The 17,843-nt window shown below is 39.1% G+C and overlaps 1 protein-coding gene across 1 annotated transcript in view; it reads left to right on the forward strand.

Moving 5' to 3' along the window:
- LOC127570499 (obscurin-like) overlaps positions 1–17,843 on the forward strand; it is a 465,385-nt gene that overhangs the window by 101,703 nt on the left and 345,839 nt on the right. Inside the window, exons 15-18 of the mRNA XM_052016136.1 lie at positions 1,346–1,609; positions 8,036–8,302; positions 11,673–11,785; positions 13,580–13,733. Coding sequence (XP_051872096.1) covers positions 1,346–1,609; positions 8,036–8,302; positions 11,673–11,785; positions 13,580–13,733 — 798 coding nt within the window. The remainder of the gene's footprint in view (positions 1–1,345; positions 1,610–8,035; positions 8,303–11,672; positions 11,786–13,579; positions 13,734–17,843) is intronic.

A 17,843-nucleotide genomic window follows, 5' to 3' on the forward strand; every position in this document is an offset into this window, starting at 1 on the left:
TGAGATAAAGTTTAAGTGAGAGGAAATAATAAGGGCTTTGCATCTTGGAAAGAAGCTTAATTGCCAGGCATTCATGAATCATATTCCAAGTTGTTAAGTGAAGTGGAGGGGACCATTGAGCTTTATTTTCAAATTCTTTCTGGCTACTTTCATGATGCTGGAAGCCTGGAAAATTGTTAGTATGAAGCTGTTAATTTGAAAAGGATAAACAAATAGAATGAGAAACTGTATGCAATTCAATCTAACCTTTGTGATGGTCAAATTATTGATTAAAAAAACATTCTTGAGAGTGGGGGGAATAAAGAGATTACGTGCACTACTTCCTGAAGTTAGCAGAACGGATGATAAGGTGGTTAAGAAGGTATTAATATTCTTTATTGTCCAAGACATAAAACATAAATGCAGGTTGATCTTGGTAAAATTTATAAAGCATTAACTAGGCCACAGGTAAAGGACTGTACACACCAACCCTAGGAAGGATTTGATTGCACTTTAGAGGTTAAATAAAGAGATTTTTGAGAATCTTATCAGGATTTCAGTGAGGTCCCTCTCATTTTTTTAAACTCTAGCAAGTTCAAGTTGGCTAGATTGATTTTTTTGGAACAGATGGTACTGACAGGAGATTTAAAATTGAGATTGGTAGTTGGTTTATTATTGCCACATGTGTCAAGATACAGTAAAAAGCTTTGTTTTGCATTTCATTCAGACAGATTGTTCCAAACGTAAGTACATTGAGGTAAAACAAAAGGAAAAACAATAACAGAAGGCAAAATATAGTGTTACAGTTACAGGGAAAGTGCAATGTAGGTAGACAGATAAGGTGCAAGGGCCATAACAAGGTGGACTGAGAGATCAAGAGTTGATCTTTATCGTACAAGAGGTCTGTTCAAGAGTCTTATAACAGCAGGATAGAAGTTGTCCTTGAGCCTGGTGATATGCATTTTAAAGCTTTTGTATTTTCTGCCTGATGGGAGGGATGAGAAGAGAGAATGTCTGGGGTGGGAGGGGTCTTTGATTATGCTGGCTGTTTTCCTAAGGCAGTGGAAAGTGTAGGCAGAGTGAATGGAGGGGAGACTGGTTTTCGTGATAGACTGGGCTGTGTTCACAATGCTCTGCAACTTCTTGCAGTCTTGGACAGAGCAGTTGCCATACCAAACTGGTGATGCATCTGGATATGATGTATAAAGCTGAGAGAGGTGAGCATTTCACTTAAGAGGGGTCATATTCTGAGGGATTGTAGATTTAGATAATTGGTAGAATTAGAAATTATTTCATCCAGATGGTGACAGGGATCAGGAATTCATAACAACACAACAATGTAATTTTCTTTGAAATTTTATTGCAGAAGCTCCAGCCTTGTTTAAAAAGAAATTGGAAAACATGACCGTTGAAGAAAAACAGACAGCTGTTTTGGAAGTAGAACTCACAAAACTTTGTGATGTCAAATGGATGAAAAACAATGTTATCATTCAGCCTGATGGAAATGTAGACATTACAGTAGATGGAAACAAGCATATACTTACCATTAAAAATGTGAGCTTAGCTGACCGTGGTAATTACACTTGTGAAACACTTCATGAAAAGACAAAAGCAAAGTTAACTGTTGAAAGTAAGTTCAGCTGTTCGAACAAACTTCCATTTTCTAGATAGTTGTTTAATGATGATATTGATAATCTAAGCTGCTATCTCCTGCAAAGATCCATTTCATTCTTCTGTTTAGTGCATCTTGGTGGGAAACAGTGCTACATTGGAAGGGGAATTGAGAGTTGGCTCAAGGTGTTGAAGACTAGAAAATGGCAAGATAAATATAAAATACAAAATTTAAGTATCTGTTTTAATGAAAGATTATTGACTTGAAATGTTAACTGTTTCTTTCTCCATGGATGCTCCTTCAATATTTCTAATGTTTTCTAATTTTATTTCAGATTTCCAAAATTCACCATATTTTGCTATTGCTTTAATGAACATCTTTTTATGTTTGAGTACAACTTAAAAGTGTGAAAGTTTATTTTCATATTTTAAAGTTATCACTTTTTTAAGCTTTATATTAGAGTGCATTGAATTAAAATAATGTTTTATTTGTGGACTGGGTTAAACATGCAGTTGCATCAGGTAGTTAGAAAGGCAATTGTTATGTTGGCCATAGCAAGAGGATTTGAAAGCAGAAAAGGAGATATCTTACTGCATTTGTACAGGACCTTGCTGAGACCACGTATTGAATATGTTCTGCAGTTTTGCTCCTTATCAGAGGAAGAATTTTGCTGAACCTCTGAGTACAGCAGAGGTTCAGCAGACTGATTCTTGGGGTAACAAGACTGACACATGGATAGAGGTTGGGATGACTGGGCTTGCACTTTAGAGTGTAGAAGAATGAAAGGGGACCTCATTGAAACTTACACAATCCTGACAGGACTGAACAAACAAGATGCAGGAAAGATATGATGTTCTGAGGACCTGAATAGTTAACTGTTTTTTCTTTCCATAGATGCTTCTTGACTGACTGAGTCCTTCAGCATTTCTGTTTTTGTTTCAGATTCCATGAGCTGCAGTTTTTTGTTTTCCAGGATATTCCTGATGGCGGGTAGGTCCAGAATTAGGGGTCACAGCCTAAAGCTGCGAGATAAGTCATTTAGGACTGATATGAGCCAAAACTGCTGCAGCCAAAAAGAGGTGATGTGATGGAATCAAAAGACCTCTACCACCTAGTACTTCACCCTAATGTCAGATGGTGACAGACCTGTGCCCATTAGGACTGTACTACAGTGTTATACAGTGACAGCTCTCTAGCAATCAATACTGTTCTGTAAAAACGGAGAATGCGAGAAATACTGAAGTGGTCAGGCAGTGAAGAAAAAAAACGTCTAATGTTTCAGGTTGATGACCTTTCTTCCTTACTTATCACATAGAAGGAGCTGCTTGGCCCAATGGTCCATGACAGGTCCCAGCAGAGCCAGCCCATTAGGCCTACTCCCCCTCTTGTTACTTCCTTGTCCCCCTGGATTTTGTTGCCTCTCACAGCTCCATTTACCTACCAATTAATATACCAGCATGTATTTCAGATGTGGGAGGAGCACCTGGCAGAAACCCACATGGTCACAGGGAAAACTTGCAGATTTGACACACACAGTCAAGGTCAAACCCAAGTCTCTGGAGCTGTGAGGTTGTGCTGCTCCCATTGTGCTACCTCATTGTTAGAGATAAATAAATGTTGAAGAATTTTAGAATAAATGTTTTACATATCCAGCATCTGCAGTTTTTTTGATTTTCAATGTTGAAGAATAGTTGAATTTTAATTCTTCTAATATTGGCTGGGCAAGATTCCTCAGTCCCTGCAGAATGCAAACACTGTGTCATGTGGGAATCCTCCTTGCATTCTGGACAACGATGTATGCTGGAAGTGACAACTGACAGATCAATCATAATCTGGATTTCAGACCTTGACCAGCAGGTGGTGTCACTACAAAGATTGAATATTACCTGAATAGCATATTCCAAGATGCAATCATTCCACAGCTTAAGCATTTGCAGGTAGAAAGGGAATGGTGACAGCCAGATGGACCAGACAAGTGCAGGATCTGCATTACCTGCATCATCACTGAATATTGGAGAATGGAATAGTTCCTCAAAGGCGTAAAATCAGTCAAGCCCATGGCATTGTGGTTGATTCAGCTGTATGCAGTTGGGATAGAAGAAACAGGAGTGTTATGTGAAAGGGGATTGCAAAGTTAGGGGGGTGGTTGGTCGATTTTTGAGCTGCAAATGTGATTCAAGGTTGATATGTTGCCTCCCAGGTACAAGGTTCAAGGATGCCATGCAACAGTTGCAGAATGTTCAGAGGTGGGAAATAAACAGCTGGGGGTTGTGATCCATATTGGTATTAATGTCATGGTATAAAGGAGGCTGAGATTTTACCAGCTGATTGAGGACTAGGTGGGAAAGATTAAAGAATGTGAGCAGAGTAATTTCTGGATCAATATTGGAGGCCCATACTAGTGAGTACAGAATAGGGGGATAATGCAAATAGTGCATCATATTCTTGGGGCATCAGGAAATCTCCTGGGAGAAGCCAAATGAGTTGAATTGCAAGAAGGTTGATTGAAGGTGTCTTTGATATTTGCATAAAGTGCATAAAGTGGCACTTACTGACCTCAGTAACCTGCTTACCAACATACAATTTGAGTTTCACCAGGAGCATTTGGTTCCAGACATCATTATAACATTGGTCCAAATATGGAACCAGACAGTTGAATTCTGGAGGTGAAGTGAGAGGGACTGCCCTTGACATTAAGGTAGCATATGGCTGAAAGTGGCATCAAGGAGCCCTGGGAGAACAAATTTTTGAAGTGGTTTCACAGAGAGTCTATGGAAGCATAGAGCATTGATGGATACTTGGATTTTTGCAAGGCACTTGACAAAGTCTCATTTGGCAGAAGAAAACAAAATCTCATGATTGAAGGGAAAGTGGAAAGCTGGAGTAAGAATCGGCTTCGTGGCAGAAAACAAAGAATAATAGTTGATGGAACTTTAGTGACTTGAGGACTAAATGCAATTAGATTTTGCATGACTATATACTAGTCCCTTTCATTTTAAATTTGGGCTTCAATATAGAGGTCAAAATTAGTAAGTTTGCCAAAGATGCCAACATTGAAAGTTGACAATTCAAATGCCCGTCCAGATACATTTTGTGTCGTGAGAGTACCGCCTCCACCACTCCTTAGGCAGAGCATTCCAGGTTGCAGCCACCCTATGGGTGAAAATAAACCCACTGCTACTGTAAAACAACATATTTCACAACATATTTCAGTGATAATAAACCTGATTCTGATTCCGATCTATGCTGCTTGTAATTTTGTATGGCTCCATACAGCCTCTGCCATTCCAAGGAAAACCAAACCCAGCCTATCCAGTCTCTCCTCATAACTAAAGTCCTCCAATCTAGGCAACATCCTGGTGAATATCCTCTGCATTCTCCAGCGCAACCACCAGAACTGCAAATTGGCCTCCACGCTCTTGTATTCTATACCTCGATTAATAAGGCCAGCATCATGTATGTCTTCTTCACCACCCTATCTGTCTGTGCTGCTATGGCAGATGGAAGTTATGGATCTATGAACTTGTAAACCAAAGTTCCTTTGTTTCTCAATATCCATGGTTTTTTTACATGGTTGATAAGTTTGCGGATGACACCAGTTGGTATAGTGGACAGTGAAGATGGTCATTTACGATTACAACAGAATATAGATGAACTGGGAAAGTGAGCAAAGGAATGGTAGATAGAATTTACCTTGTACAAGTGTGAGAGATTGCAGCTTGCTAAGTTAAACCAACTCAGGACCTACACAGTAAATGGTAGGGCCCTGGAGAGTGTTGCAGAACACAGAGACCTAGGGGTACAAGTACATAGTTCCCTGAAAGTGGCAACACAGAGTGGTGAAGAAGGCTTATGGCATGCTTGCCTACATCAGTCAGGGCACTGACTACGGGAATTGGGATGTCATGTGGCAATTGTACAAGATGTTGATGATACCATACTGATCGCCCAGCTACAGGAAGGATGTCATTAAGCTGGAAAGAGTGCAGAAAAGATTCACGAGAATGTTACTGGGATTGGAAGTTATGAGTTATAAGGAGAGGTTGAATAGGTTGGGACTTTTTTTCCTGGAGCATAGGACGCTGAGGGGTGTCCTAATAGAGGTATATAAAATTATGAGGGCATAGATATGGTGGATAGTATTTTCACCAGAGTAGGGGAGTCTAAAACCAGAGGACATAGATCTGTGATGAGATTGGAAAGATTTAAAAGGGACCTGAGGGGCAACTTTTTCCACAGAGATGGTGGTGTGTATATGGAACAAACTGCCAGAGGAAGTGGTTGGGGCAGGTAAAATTACAATTTTTGTGTCCTCTGCAAACTTACTAATCATTACCTCCTACATTCATATCCAAATAGTTAATATAACTGACAAACAGTCAGGTTACAGCACCGGCTCCTGTAGAATACCACTGGTCACAGATTTCTAATCACAAAAGCAACTCTCCACTATCACCCTATCTTTCCTACAACAAAGCCAATTTTGGATCCAGTTTGCCAACCTGCCATGGAACTTGTGGGTGCTAACCTTTTGGACCAGTTTTCCATGTGGGACCTTATCAAAGGTCGTCTTAAAGTTGATGTAGGCTAAATCAACTGCACTGCCCTCATACATGTATTTTGTTACTTCTAAAAACTCAATTAAATTAGACAGAGAGGATCGCCTATAAACAAAGCCATGCTGACTATCCCTAATCAATCCCTGCCTTTCCAAATGCAGATTATTCTTGTCCTCAGAATTTTTTTTCCAATAAGTTGGTAAATAATTAAATTTGGTAAGTTTGTTTATTATTGTCACATGTACTGAGTTACAGTGAAAAACTTTGTTTTGCATGCCATCCAGACAGATAATTTTATCACATCAGTACACTGAGGTAGTAAAAGGGAAAAACAATAATAGAATATAGAATAAAGTGTTACGGTTACAGAGAAAGTGCAGTGCAGGCAGACAATAAAGTGCAAGGCTGTAACGAGGTAGATTCTGAGGTCAAGAGTCCATCTTATTGTCCTAAGGGACTGTTCAATAGTCTTATAATAACAGGATAGGAGCTGTATTTGAGCTTCGTGGTACGTGCTTTCAGGCTTTTGTATCTTCTGCCTTATTGGGGGTGGGGGTGGGGAACAAGAAAGAATGTCCTGTCCAGGGTGGGTGGGGTGTTTGATTATGTTGTCTGCTTTACCGAGGCAACAAGAAGTATAGACAGAGACCATGGAGGGGGGTGCTGGCTTCCGTGATGTGCTGAGCTGTGTCTACAACTGTCTGCAGTTTGTTGCAGTCTCAGGCAGAGCAAATGGAATTTCTTTAGCCTCCTGAGGAGTAGAAGTACTGGTGAGCTTTCTTGGCCATGGCATCTACATGGTTGGACCAGAACAGGCTATTGGTGATGTTCACTCCTAGGAACTTGAAGCTCTCAACCCTCTCGACTTCAGCACCGTTGATGTAAACAGGAGCATGTGCGTCACCTCCCTTCCTGTAGTTAATGATCAAGTCTTTTGTTTTGCGGATATTGAGGGAAAGATTGTTGTCATTGGGACCAAGCCACTAGGCCCTCTATCTCCTTCCTGTACTCCGACTCATTGTTATTTGAGATTTGGTGATGGTGTCATTTGCAAACTGGTAGATAGAGTTAGAGCAGAATCTGGCCATGCACTCGTTAGTACCTAAGGAATAAAGTAGGCTGAGGACACAGCCTCGTTGGGCACCAGTATTGAGGATAATCGTGGCGGAGGTGTTGTTGCCTCTCATTACTGATTGCAATCTGTTGGTCAGGAAGTCAAGGATCCAGCTGCAAAGGGAAGTGTTGAGACCCAGGTCAAGGAATTTGGAGATGACTTCACTGCCATTGATGTTGGGCTCACAGGCCTTTAATTATCTGGTTTATCTCTAATGTACTTTTTTAATAAGGATATTTCTTGGTTCTTCCTGATTAAATTTTACAGACCTGGAACTTTAGCAAGAGTTTATTTTTAGTGTGTTTTTCCTGTAATCTTTAATCAAAATTTCAAGTTATGTTCATGGCTATAATTTGAAACCATACTGACTGATGTTGATTTATGCTTTTTATGTGCCTAAAACAAACCATAATATAGACACAAGCTTCTCTGGAATTTAAAATCTTGAAAAATTCTGATATATTTTATGATCAAAGTGAGTGCACTAATGGAGCTGATAGATGTACGGAATCAAAAACAAATAACCAAATTCTTCACACAAATCCTATTTTTCTCAGCTTTCCTTGATGTCCTGCAAACCAAATGCTATCTAATTCAAAGTGATGGTCATTATGAATATGTGGGGTCTAAAATGTTTAATTTCACTGTCCACATATTAAGCTTTCTTTTGCACAAGTTATCCATTTTGGCCAATTTGTGATTTGTTGCATGTAATGTTTTGTATTTTATTAATGCATTAAGAATATTAATAAAATAACTTTGTTTAATTAGTGAGAAAAATTAAACTGATCAAAGGATTAGAAGAGCTGAGTGTGCATGAGAAAGAGACTTGCACTTTTGAAGTTGAGTTGTCTCATGAAGAAGTGGATATAACCTGGTTGAAGGATAATATCAGACTGAAATCAGGTCCCAACTGCAAGATTACTACACTGGGCAAGAAACATGCCCTGACATTATCTGCCTTGAGAATTGAGGATTCAGGACTGATTAGTTTCAAAGCTGAAGGTATACACACATCTGGAAGACTCAAAGTAACAGGTAAATCTTTCTTTAAAGTGCAAGAATAGTCACAGGCTTTGCTTTGGGTTATCAAAGTACTCTCATTGTTATGGAAGAAAATAATCATGTTGCTTCTTTGATTTTTTTTTAAACGTTAACTTAATTCCTGGCCTTGGAATCATCTCCCTATTGTTATGTCCATATGGCCAGCCTATAGTGTTTTTTTCAGCCAGTTGCAAGGATAGTTTCTTGGACCTTTTGAAGTAGCATCCTTTTTGTAGATGCGCTGCATTGGTACACATGATGTTTCTGGTAATTCACATCACTGGCAGTGTGGCTACTAGGAAGAAGGTTCTACAAGAGAAACAATCTTAGAAGGTACATATTCTAATGATGAAAATTATGTTTTGAAAAATAAATATTTGAGGGAAGTTTCTAATGTTGTTACAGAAAAAGAAGCAGCAGTTTGCATAAAACAGAATCCCAAATACTTTTATTCTTACACAATAGACTAATTAATTGGATGAGAATAGAATAAAGAACCAACAATTCCAAACATTTTCTTTTTTGTTTAAAAAATAATCTGTCATTCAATTCACGTTGCAAATAATATTAGTTCTAAGATATGGATAATAAAAATAATAATTTCTATCCTGCCTGTTGCTAATGATCTTAATTAAATTATATTGCATTTCAATTATATTTCTGTTGCCTTGTTTTAAACATTTTCACTATTATACAACCTTAAACTTTAAAATTCCTATCTCCACTCTCTTATCAGATGCATAAGTATTTTTATCCCCACCATGAAAATGTCCCAAAGCCTTGGACAAAATGAAAGGGGCAAGAAAAATTTTGTCAAAATCTCCAGAGCTTACAACACAGCGGAACTTTGTTGGTTTATGGTAAACAACATTAAAATATTGTAACCAGAGGGTTAACTCATTAGTGAACATCATTATGAATACTAAATACCGTTGCACAAAAACACAAAATAGGAGCACTAGTAGGCCTTCTGGAAACTAAAGTCTACCCTGACATTCAATATAATCATGAATGATGTGCTTCTGGCCTGATCTCCTCTTCTCAATTCCCCATCTTGCAAAGGATTATCTTCCCCCTCTTTAAATACCCCCAGTATTTTGGCCATATGCCTGAGGTAGAGAATTCCTGAGAGTCACTCCTCTGTGTGGAAAAAATGCCTTTGCACCTCAGATTTAAAAGACTCTCCATATCTTATGACCATGTCCCCTCATTCCTGACTCTTCCACTAATGGAAACATTACAATATCTCCCTGTCATGCCCCTTAGGATCGTGTATATTTCAATAAAATCACCCTTTGTTTTTATAATCTCCAAAGAATATAGGCCTAACTTTTTAGCCTTTCATGTTTGGACAACCCTCTTATGCCAGGAATTAGCCTTGGTGAATTTCATCTGGATTTCATCCAAAGGTAGTTTACCGTTCCTTAAATAAAGAGACCAAAACTGTACCCAGTACCCCAGATGTGGCCTCAGCAACACCCTGTACAATTGTAACAATACTTCTTGATTTCTAATCTCCAACCCTGTGGCAATAAAAGCCAAAATGCCATTTGCGTTACTAATTACCATCTGCATCAGCATGCTAACTATTTGAGTTTCTTGCACAAGAACATTGAGATCCATCATAGAGTATCTGGTAACTCTCCCCCTCCCTAATAGGTGGCAGTATCTGAAGCTTGGACTCTAGCTCATCATCTTTGAACCAAAGTTTCTTAAGCAGCCAACTGCTGCTGCAGATATGTTCACTGTCAACCATGATCCACTCGTTCTCGCATGTTGCAGCTTCAATACAGATGCTTGGCCACAATCTCTGTTCTATTAATCACTTTAATTATTTTAAACATGCACCCCTTAGTTGTACTAACATCTCCTGATTTAAATTTCTTGCTTAATCAGAAGAAACTGGGAAGAAATAACTAACAATCAACTGCCTACAGTCCTCTGAGGTCACACTATTGTTGTGACCAAGCTTGGGTTACTCTGCTTTTCCAGATTCCCACTCTTAATATGCCCTTAGCCTCTTGATCTCCCGCTCTTCTGTTGTTTGGTTATGTATCACCAAACTCTAATATTACTGTAGCATGAAACCATTATACTCCCTGCATATTTTTTTAAAAAAAATCTGAACCCTTTAATGCCTGTAGCTAGTTTATAATATGTTTCCAATTGAATAAATCATTGTTGAATTCACCAAATTGTGGATCAAGGAAAAATTCCTTATAATTATTATGGATTTTGGAAAAGTTACCTTTGTGGTCTGTCTGAAAGCTGGTTAAATCTTGACATATGGTGTCACCTTCCAGTAAACCAAAACCTGTTACCAAATAATAGGTGTATAACTAACCCCTGAGATAGCACTGTTGTGATTGGGGGAGAAAACTTAGGCACAGAAAACCTTCAAATTGATGTATAAAACACCCACTGTTAATCTTCCTCGTTATTTATGATTGTGAAAGATTTCAAAACTATAAGAAAGATGTTAATTATAAATTATCATAACTGAGAATTGAAAACAAATTTTGAGTTTTCACTGATACCATTAAGAGCATTTTGAGATGTGTGATCTCAAAATGCTCTTAATGGTATCAGTGAAAACTCAAAATTTGAGAAAACTCAGTGTTTTCACAAGCCATAATTTGATTTATTTAAGCAAACAATTACCCACACTAAATGTTTTAACTCTGGGAGAGAATCTGTTTCCAGTGTTATAACTGTGGAGAATCTATTTCCATTGCAAATCCCATTTACGTTGAGTACATGACCATTTAATAGGCTTATGTGGCTTGGATTGTTATTGAAAACTTGACAAAGAATTTCATCAGGGCTGAACTGCTGCCCATTGGTTTGCCCCCACCATGACGTTGTCTCAATATTTCATCAGTTAGTAAGCATCATGTATCAGCAGTGGTGTAAAAGAAGTGCCCCTCCCTATAAGTGGGTAATGTCCCCAAATTGAATTAAAGTGGATTGGAAGCAAGTTGAAGTGTCTACCCTCCTGCTTTAGAATGTGCTGTCGTAGCCTCCAAGTTTTCCTTCGTGCTGTTATGATTCCAGCCAATGGATTTTTATCATTTATTTCTCATTGACTTCAATTTTATTAAATCTCCTTAATGTCAAACTCAGTCAAATTCTGCCATGAAATCAGGACTACCACTCATCATACTTAAGAAATTCAGCTCTTTGGACGTTGATTGTAATCAAAGGTACCCATCAGAAATGAGCTGATGCAAGTTGGCTGATGTTGCAGAACACAGCATTTACTTAAACAGAGGGAGTATCTGTCTACTCACTAAATTTTAACATTCAGAGGTCAAACTTGCAAGTTTTGTTTTGCACATTGTAGTTATTCTCATTTTTTTAACAGAGCCTCCGGTGACTTTTGTTAAACCTTTAGAGGATATCAAAGTTCCAGAGAAAGATAAAGTTATTTTTGAATGTGAACTGTCAAGAGCCAATGCAGAAGTTAAATGGTTCAAGGTATGAAGACACAAAAATAGTTCATCTTTTAAAGTTAAGTAAACAGAAGGAATAGATGACAGCTGTTGTGACAGAAAATCGACTCAAGGACATCAATGGCCCAGCTGATTAGTGTGCCAGTTATGCACTGTTAAGACATTACTCTTCCCAGGTGGTTGCTACAAAGAAATTCATTTATTTGCACATTGATCTACTCTGGGGTAGATGTTAAATGTTTGGGTGGTTACAAAAACTCCTGCAACATAGAAGAGTGCAGCACAGGAATAGGCCTGTCGGCTCACAATGCCTGTGCCAACCCATGATTCTAACATGTCATCCCTCAGCCTTTGATGCTTCAGAGAAGATAATCCATGTTTGTCCAACCTCTCCTTATACACTACAATTCAGGCAACATCCTGGTGAATCTCTTCTGTATCCTCTCCAAAGCCACACAATATTCCAAATATGGCCTAATCAAAATTTTATACAGCTGCAACATGACTTACCAACTTTTGTGACCAGTGCCCCAACCGATGAAGGCAAGCTTGCCGTATACCTTCTTTACCACCCTATCTAGTTGTGTGGCCACTTTCAGGAAGCTATGGACTTGCACCCCAAGATCCCTCTGAACCTAAGGGTCCTGCCATTTACTGTTGCATTTGACCTTCCAAAATGTATCACCTCACACTTGTCCGGATTAAACAACATTTCTCTGCCCAAATTTCCAACTGATCCTGCTATATCATTGGACAACCTTCCTCATTATCCAGAACTCCACCAATTTTCTGCAAACATCTGCAAACTTGCTGATCAGACTGCCTACATTTTAATCCAAATCATTTATATATATATATATCACAAATAACAGAGGTCCCAGCACTGATCCTTGTGGAATACCATAGGTCACAGACTTCCAGTCATAAAGCACCACTCTGTCACTACCCTGTCTTCTATGAGCAAACCAGTAATGGATCTAATTTACCAACTCATTGTGGATCAGTTTACTGGTAAATTTTGTGAAGCAGTGGTAGATGGAATTTAATCCAGACAGGTGTGAAGTAATGCATTTTGGGTTAATTAATACTGGCTGGACATGTACAGTAAATGGCAGGGATCTTAGAAACATTGCTGTACAGAGGGATCTTGGAGTTCAAATTCATACTTTCCTGTAAATGGCAACACAGGTGGATAGTATATTGAAGAAGGAATTTAGCTTGCTTGCCTTCATAGGCAGGGGTATTGAGTATAAGAGTAGGGACATCACACTGTAACTGTACAAGGGATTGGTTAGGCCATACTTGGAACATTATGTGTAGTTCTGGTCACCACCTTATAAAAAGGATGTGCTAGCGCTAGAAAGAGTGCAGAAGAGATTCACCAGGACGTTGCCTGGAATGGTAGGCTTAATTCACATAGACAGAATTACTGAACAATGTTTTTTTTTTTGCATCAGATGAGAACAGTTCTTGTCTGATACAAGAAAAAACATTGTTCAGTAATTAGACCAGCTCTTAATTTTATAGTTTTTCACAGTTCTATGCAATGATGTTCGATTAGTTCAGTAATCCTTCTGTTCCATCTAGCAGGTTAAGAATGGCTTGCCGCAAGGTAATTACAAATATATCCCATACATTAATGCTTGCTTTCACTGTCTTTGGATTATTACCCAGCAGCTTTAACAAAATTTCCAGTGTCAGAAACAGAAAGAAGTACTGCTAAACCAATTTGGTGTAACATAAATGACTAATTTTAAACAGTTTACAGCTGTACATCGCCATAATTCATATCTCATCGTTATGGTTTAACTTTCTGCAGAATAATGTGGAGATTAAACCAGGGAAAGGATATAGCATTATATCTAAAGGAAGGAAAAGGAATCTTATCATTTATCGATGTGAATATGAACACCAAGCACAATACACATGTGACGCAGTGGATTGCAAGTCATCAGCCATGCTCACTGTCCATGGTATGTTGTTAGCAGTGATTGAACCTTATTTATACTACTACTGTTAAGTTTTAATAAAGTAATTCTAATATCTATGGTTGCTTGACCTAAATGATTCCATCTGAAGTGCAAGATTATAGATGATTATACACATAAACGTTTGTGGAAAGGATTCCAAGGTATGTACAGTCAACCTGCTTTTAGTTGCGTTTCATCTGCAATGCAGAGGAAACCCTGGATATAGAGAAAAGTTCGAGAGGAATGATATGCAATACTAAACTAAAACAAAAACAAGGAAATTGATTTTTATAGGTTATGTAAGAGTCCATCACTCCATGTGCTAAGAAATGATTGATGTGAGCTAATTGTATCATTTATAAGCGCAGCGGGATTAAATATGTGGGGTCTGCAACATTGAAGATTGGGAAGGTGATGATGGGTTGGAGGAAAATGTATTATAAATCCTTGAGAGGTCAAGGTTTTAATTGTTAGGGCTAAGATAATGACCTGACAGTGGTCTTCAGGGTTACAGTGAAGTGAAAACAAAACATGAGAAATAGAAGCCAGAAAATGCTATTCAGCCCCTTATGTCTGCTCTACCATTCAGTAAGATCATGACTAATCTTTCACCTCAGCACCACTCTTATTCAGTGCTTACTCCGGATCCCTTGATTTTTTTTTAATGTTTAAAAATTTATTGATCTCTCTCTCTTGATTATACTAAGTGACCAAGTTACCACGCTCTTGGGTAAAGAATTTCAAAGATTCACAACGCTCTTGGTAAAGATATTTCTCTTTTCCTCTGTCGTGAATAGCAGACCCCTTAACTTGAGACTGTGAGTGCCCTCCCTAGTTCTACATACTCGGGCAAATGGAAACCTCTTCCCTGCAACTACCCTTTTGTGCTTCAACAAATGGTCTTCAACCTGAAATATTACATCTGCTTCTGTTTTCATAGATGATCTGCTGAATGTATCTGGCATTTCCTGTTTTTATTTCAAATTCCCAGCATGTTCAATTTTTTTTTGATTTTCCTCTAAGAATTTTGTACATTTCAAACAGATAGCTTATTATTATTCTAAACTCAAGGCAGGAAAAGCCAACTCTGTTTTATATCTTAGAGGACAAAATCACCAATCCTGATATCAATTGGGGACCTTTGCAGTATCCTCTAATCACAAGTATATCCATCTTTAGATGGGCAGACCAGATCTGTATATATCAGATGTGATCTTAACAGTACAATATTTAATTGCAACAAGATGCATTAAAGTCCTCTTACAAAAATACATACCATTTACCTTCCTAATAACGTGCTGTACCTGTATCTTAACTTTCAGTGATCCAAAGGCATTCCCACGGCATCAAAAGCAAAAGGATAACTGGAGAGAGGGTAGGACCACTTAAGGATAAAGGAAGGAACATGTGCTTGGAAGCAGAGGATGTGGGCGAGGACCTAAATGAGTACTTTGCATCGGTATTTACCAAAGAGAAGGATGTGGAGGATAGTGAGATCAATATGGAGTGTGCTAATGTGCTCTGGCATTTTGAGATAGATAAAGAGGTAGTGTTGGGTCTCTTAAAGAACATTAAGGTGGATTAGTTCCCAGAGCCTGATGGGATATACCCCAAGTTATTGAGAGAGGAAAGAGATGAGATTGTTGGGGCCTTGACCAAGATCTCCATGTCCTTTCTAGCCATAGGCGAGGTCCCAGAGGACTGATGAGTAGCTAATGTTATTCGTTATTCAAGAAGGGAAATAGGGATAATCCTGGAAACTATAGACCGGCGAGTCTCATATCAGTGGTGAGGAAGTTATTAGAGAGGATTATTAGGGATTGGATTTATGAGCATTTGGAAAAACATGGCCTAATTTAGGGACAGTCAGCATGGCTTGGTGTGGGGCAAGTCACGTCTTACTAACTTGATTGAATTTTTTGAGGAGGTGACAAGAGTGATTGATGAAGGTAGAGCTGTGGATGTTGTCTACATGGGTTTTAGTAAGGCGTTTGACAAGGTCCCTCATGATAGACTCATCCAGAAGGTTAAGAATCATGGGACCCACGGTGACTTGGCTGTTTGGATTCAGAATTGGCTTGCCCTTAGAAGACAGAGGGTAGTGGTTGATGGGACTTATTCAGGCTGGAGGTCCGTGACTAGTGGTGTTCCGGAGGGATCTGTATTGGGACATCTGTTTCATCCAGTAGGGGAGTCAAGAATGATGGGGCACAAACTCAGGACAATGGGCTAAGATGGGAAGGAATTCCTTCTCTTCAAAGGTTGTGAATCTTTGGAATTCTTCACTGCAGTGTGCTGTGGGCATTGACTCATTAACTGTATTTAAGGTTGAGATAGATTTTTAGACTATCAAGTATTATAAGGTTCACTTTGGAAAATGAAATTGGGTCTAGAGATCAGCCATTACCTTTTTGTGTAGCAGATGAGGATCAAAGGTCCATTGGGCCTGTCCCTGCCCCTACTTCTTAAATTCTTCTGTAAATAAAAAAAAGCAACAAAAAAGATGCATTATTACATGGTGGGACATTTCCTGATGTTGTTAAACATACCCATAATTCTAAAAGGGTTTTGCATATTTTTGTTTGAGAGGCCAAATAATGGATAGAATAGGTGGCTAAATGGAGAAATATATTAATGAAACTAGATTCATCAATTTATCAATTTATTTATTTCTGCTCTATAACATTTGATTTTATTATATAAACTAGCATTATGTTAAGATGCAAGAAAACAGACATTTTACATTGTGATTTTATTATTATGTTAACTGTAAGTAAGTGCGGATGAGCGTGAATCAGAAGGATTAGGCTTTCATATAGATACGGTTGTGTAGCGGTTAGCGCAACACTATTACAGTGCCAGCGAGCCGGGTTCAATTCCGGCCGCTGTCTGTAAGGAGTTTGTTCATTCTCCCCGTGTTTGCGTGGGTTTCCTCTGGGTGCTCTGGTTTTCTCCTACATTCCAAAGACGTACAGGTTAGGAAGTTGTGGGCATGAAATGTTGGTGCCGGAAGCGTGGAGACGCTTGTGGGCTGCCCTAGCTGTGGACTTGGCTCCACCTACCTGCCTTTTCCCCATAACCCTTAATTCCTCTACTATGCAAAAATCTATCTAACTGAGTCTTAAATATATTTAATGAGGTAGCTTCTACTGCTTCCTTGGGCAGAGAATTCCATAGATTCACTGCTCTCTGGGGAAAAGCAGTTCCTCTTCATCTCTCTCCTAAATCTACTCCCCTGAATTTTGAGGCATGTCCCCTAGTTCTAGTCTCACCTACCAGTGAAACAACTTACCTGCCTCTATCTTATCTATCCCTTTCATAATTTTATATATTTCTATCAGATCCCCTCTCATTCTTCTGAATTCCTGCGAGTATAGTCCAAGGCAACTCAATCTCTAACCTCCCCATCTCTGCAATCAACCTGGTGAACCTCCTCTGCACGACCTCCAAAGCCAGTATATCTTTCCTGAAGTAAGGAGACCAGAACTGCACGCAGTACTCCAGGCACGGCCTCACCAGTACCCCGTACAGTTGCAGCATAACCTCCCTGCTCTTAAATTCAATCCCTCTTGCAATGAAGGCCAACATTGCATTTGCCTTCTTGATAACCTGTTGCATTTGCAAACCAACCTTTTCCAATTCATGCACAAGCACTCCAAGTCTCTCTGCACAACAGCATGCTGCAATCTTTCACCATTTAAATAATAATCTGATCTTCTATTTTTCCTTCCAAAGTGGAGGACCTCACATTTACTAACATTCCTCACATTTACCAACATTGGTAAAAGGGAATTCTAACAGATTAGAGAAAGAAAAGTTAAATAAACCATAGAACCATAGAACCATACAGCACAAAACAGGCCCTTTGGCCCACCATGTTGTGCCGTCCATCAAACCACCCTCACACTACCTAACCCCCTCCTCCCGCATATCCCCCCATCCCACACTCCTCCATATGCCTATCCAACAAGCTCTTGAACCTGTTCAATGTATCTGCCTCCACCACCACCCCAGGCAGTGCATTCCATGCACCAACCACTCTCTGGGTGAAAAACCTCCCCCTGACATCTCCCCTGAACCTCCCACCCATAACCTTAAAGCCATGCCCTCTCG

Source organism: Pristis pectinata, chromosome 5 (assembly GCF_009764475.1).
Source record: "Pristis pectinata isolate sPriPec2 chromosome 5, sPriPec2.1.pri, whole genome shotgun sequence".
Taxonomy (NCBI): Eukaryota; Metazoa; Chordata; class Chondrichthyes; order Rhinopristiformes; family Pristidae; genus Pristis; species Pristis pectinata.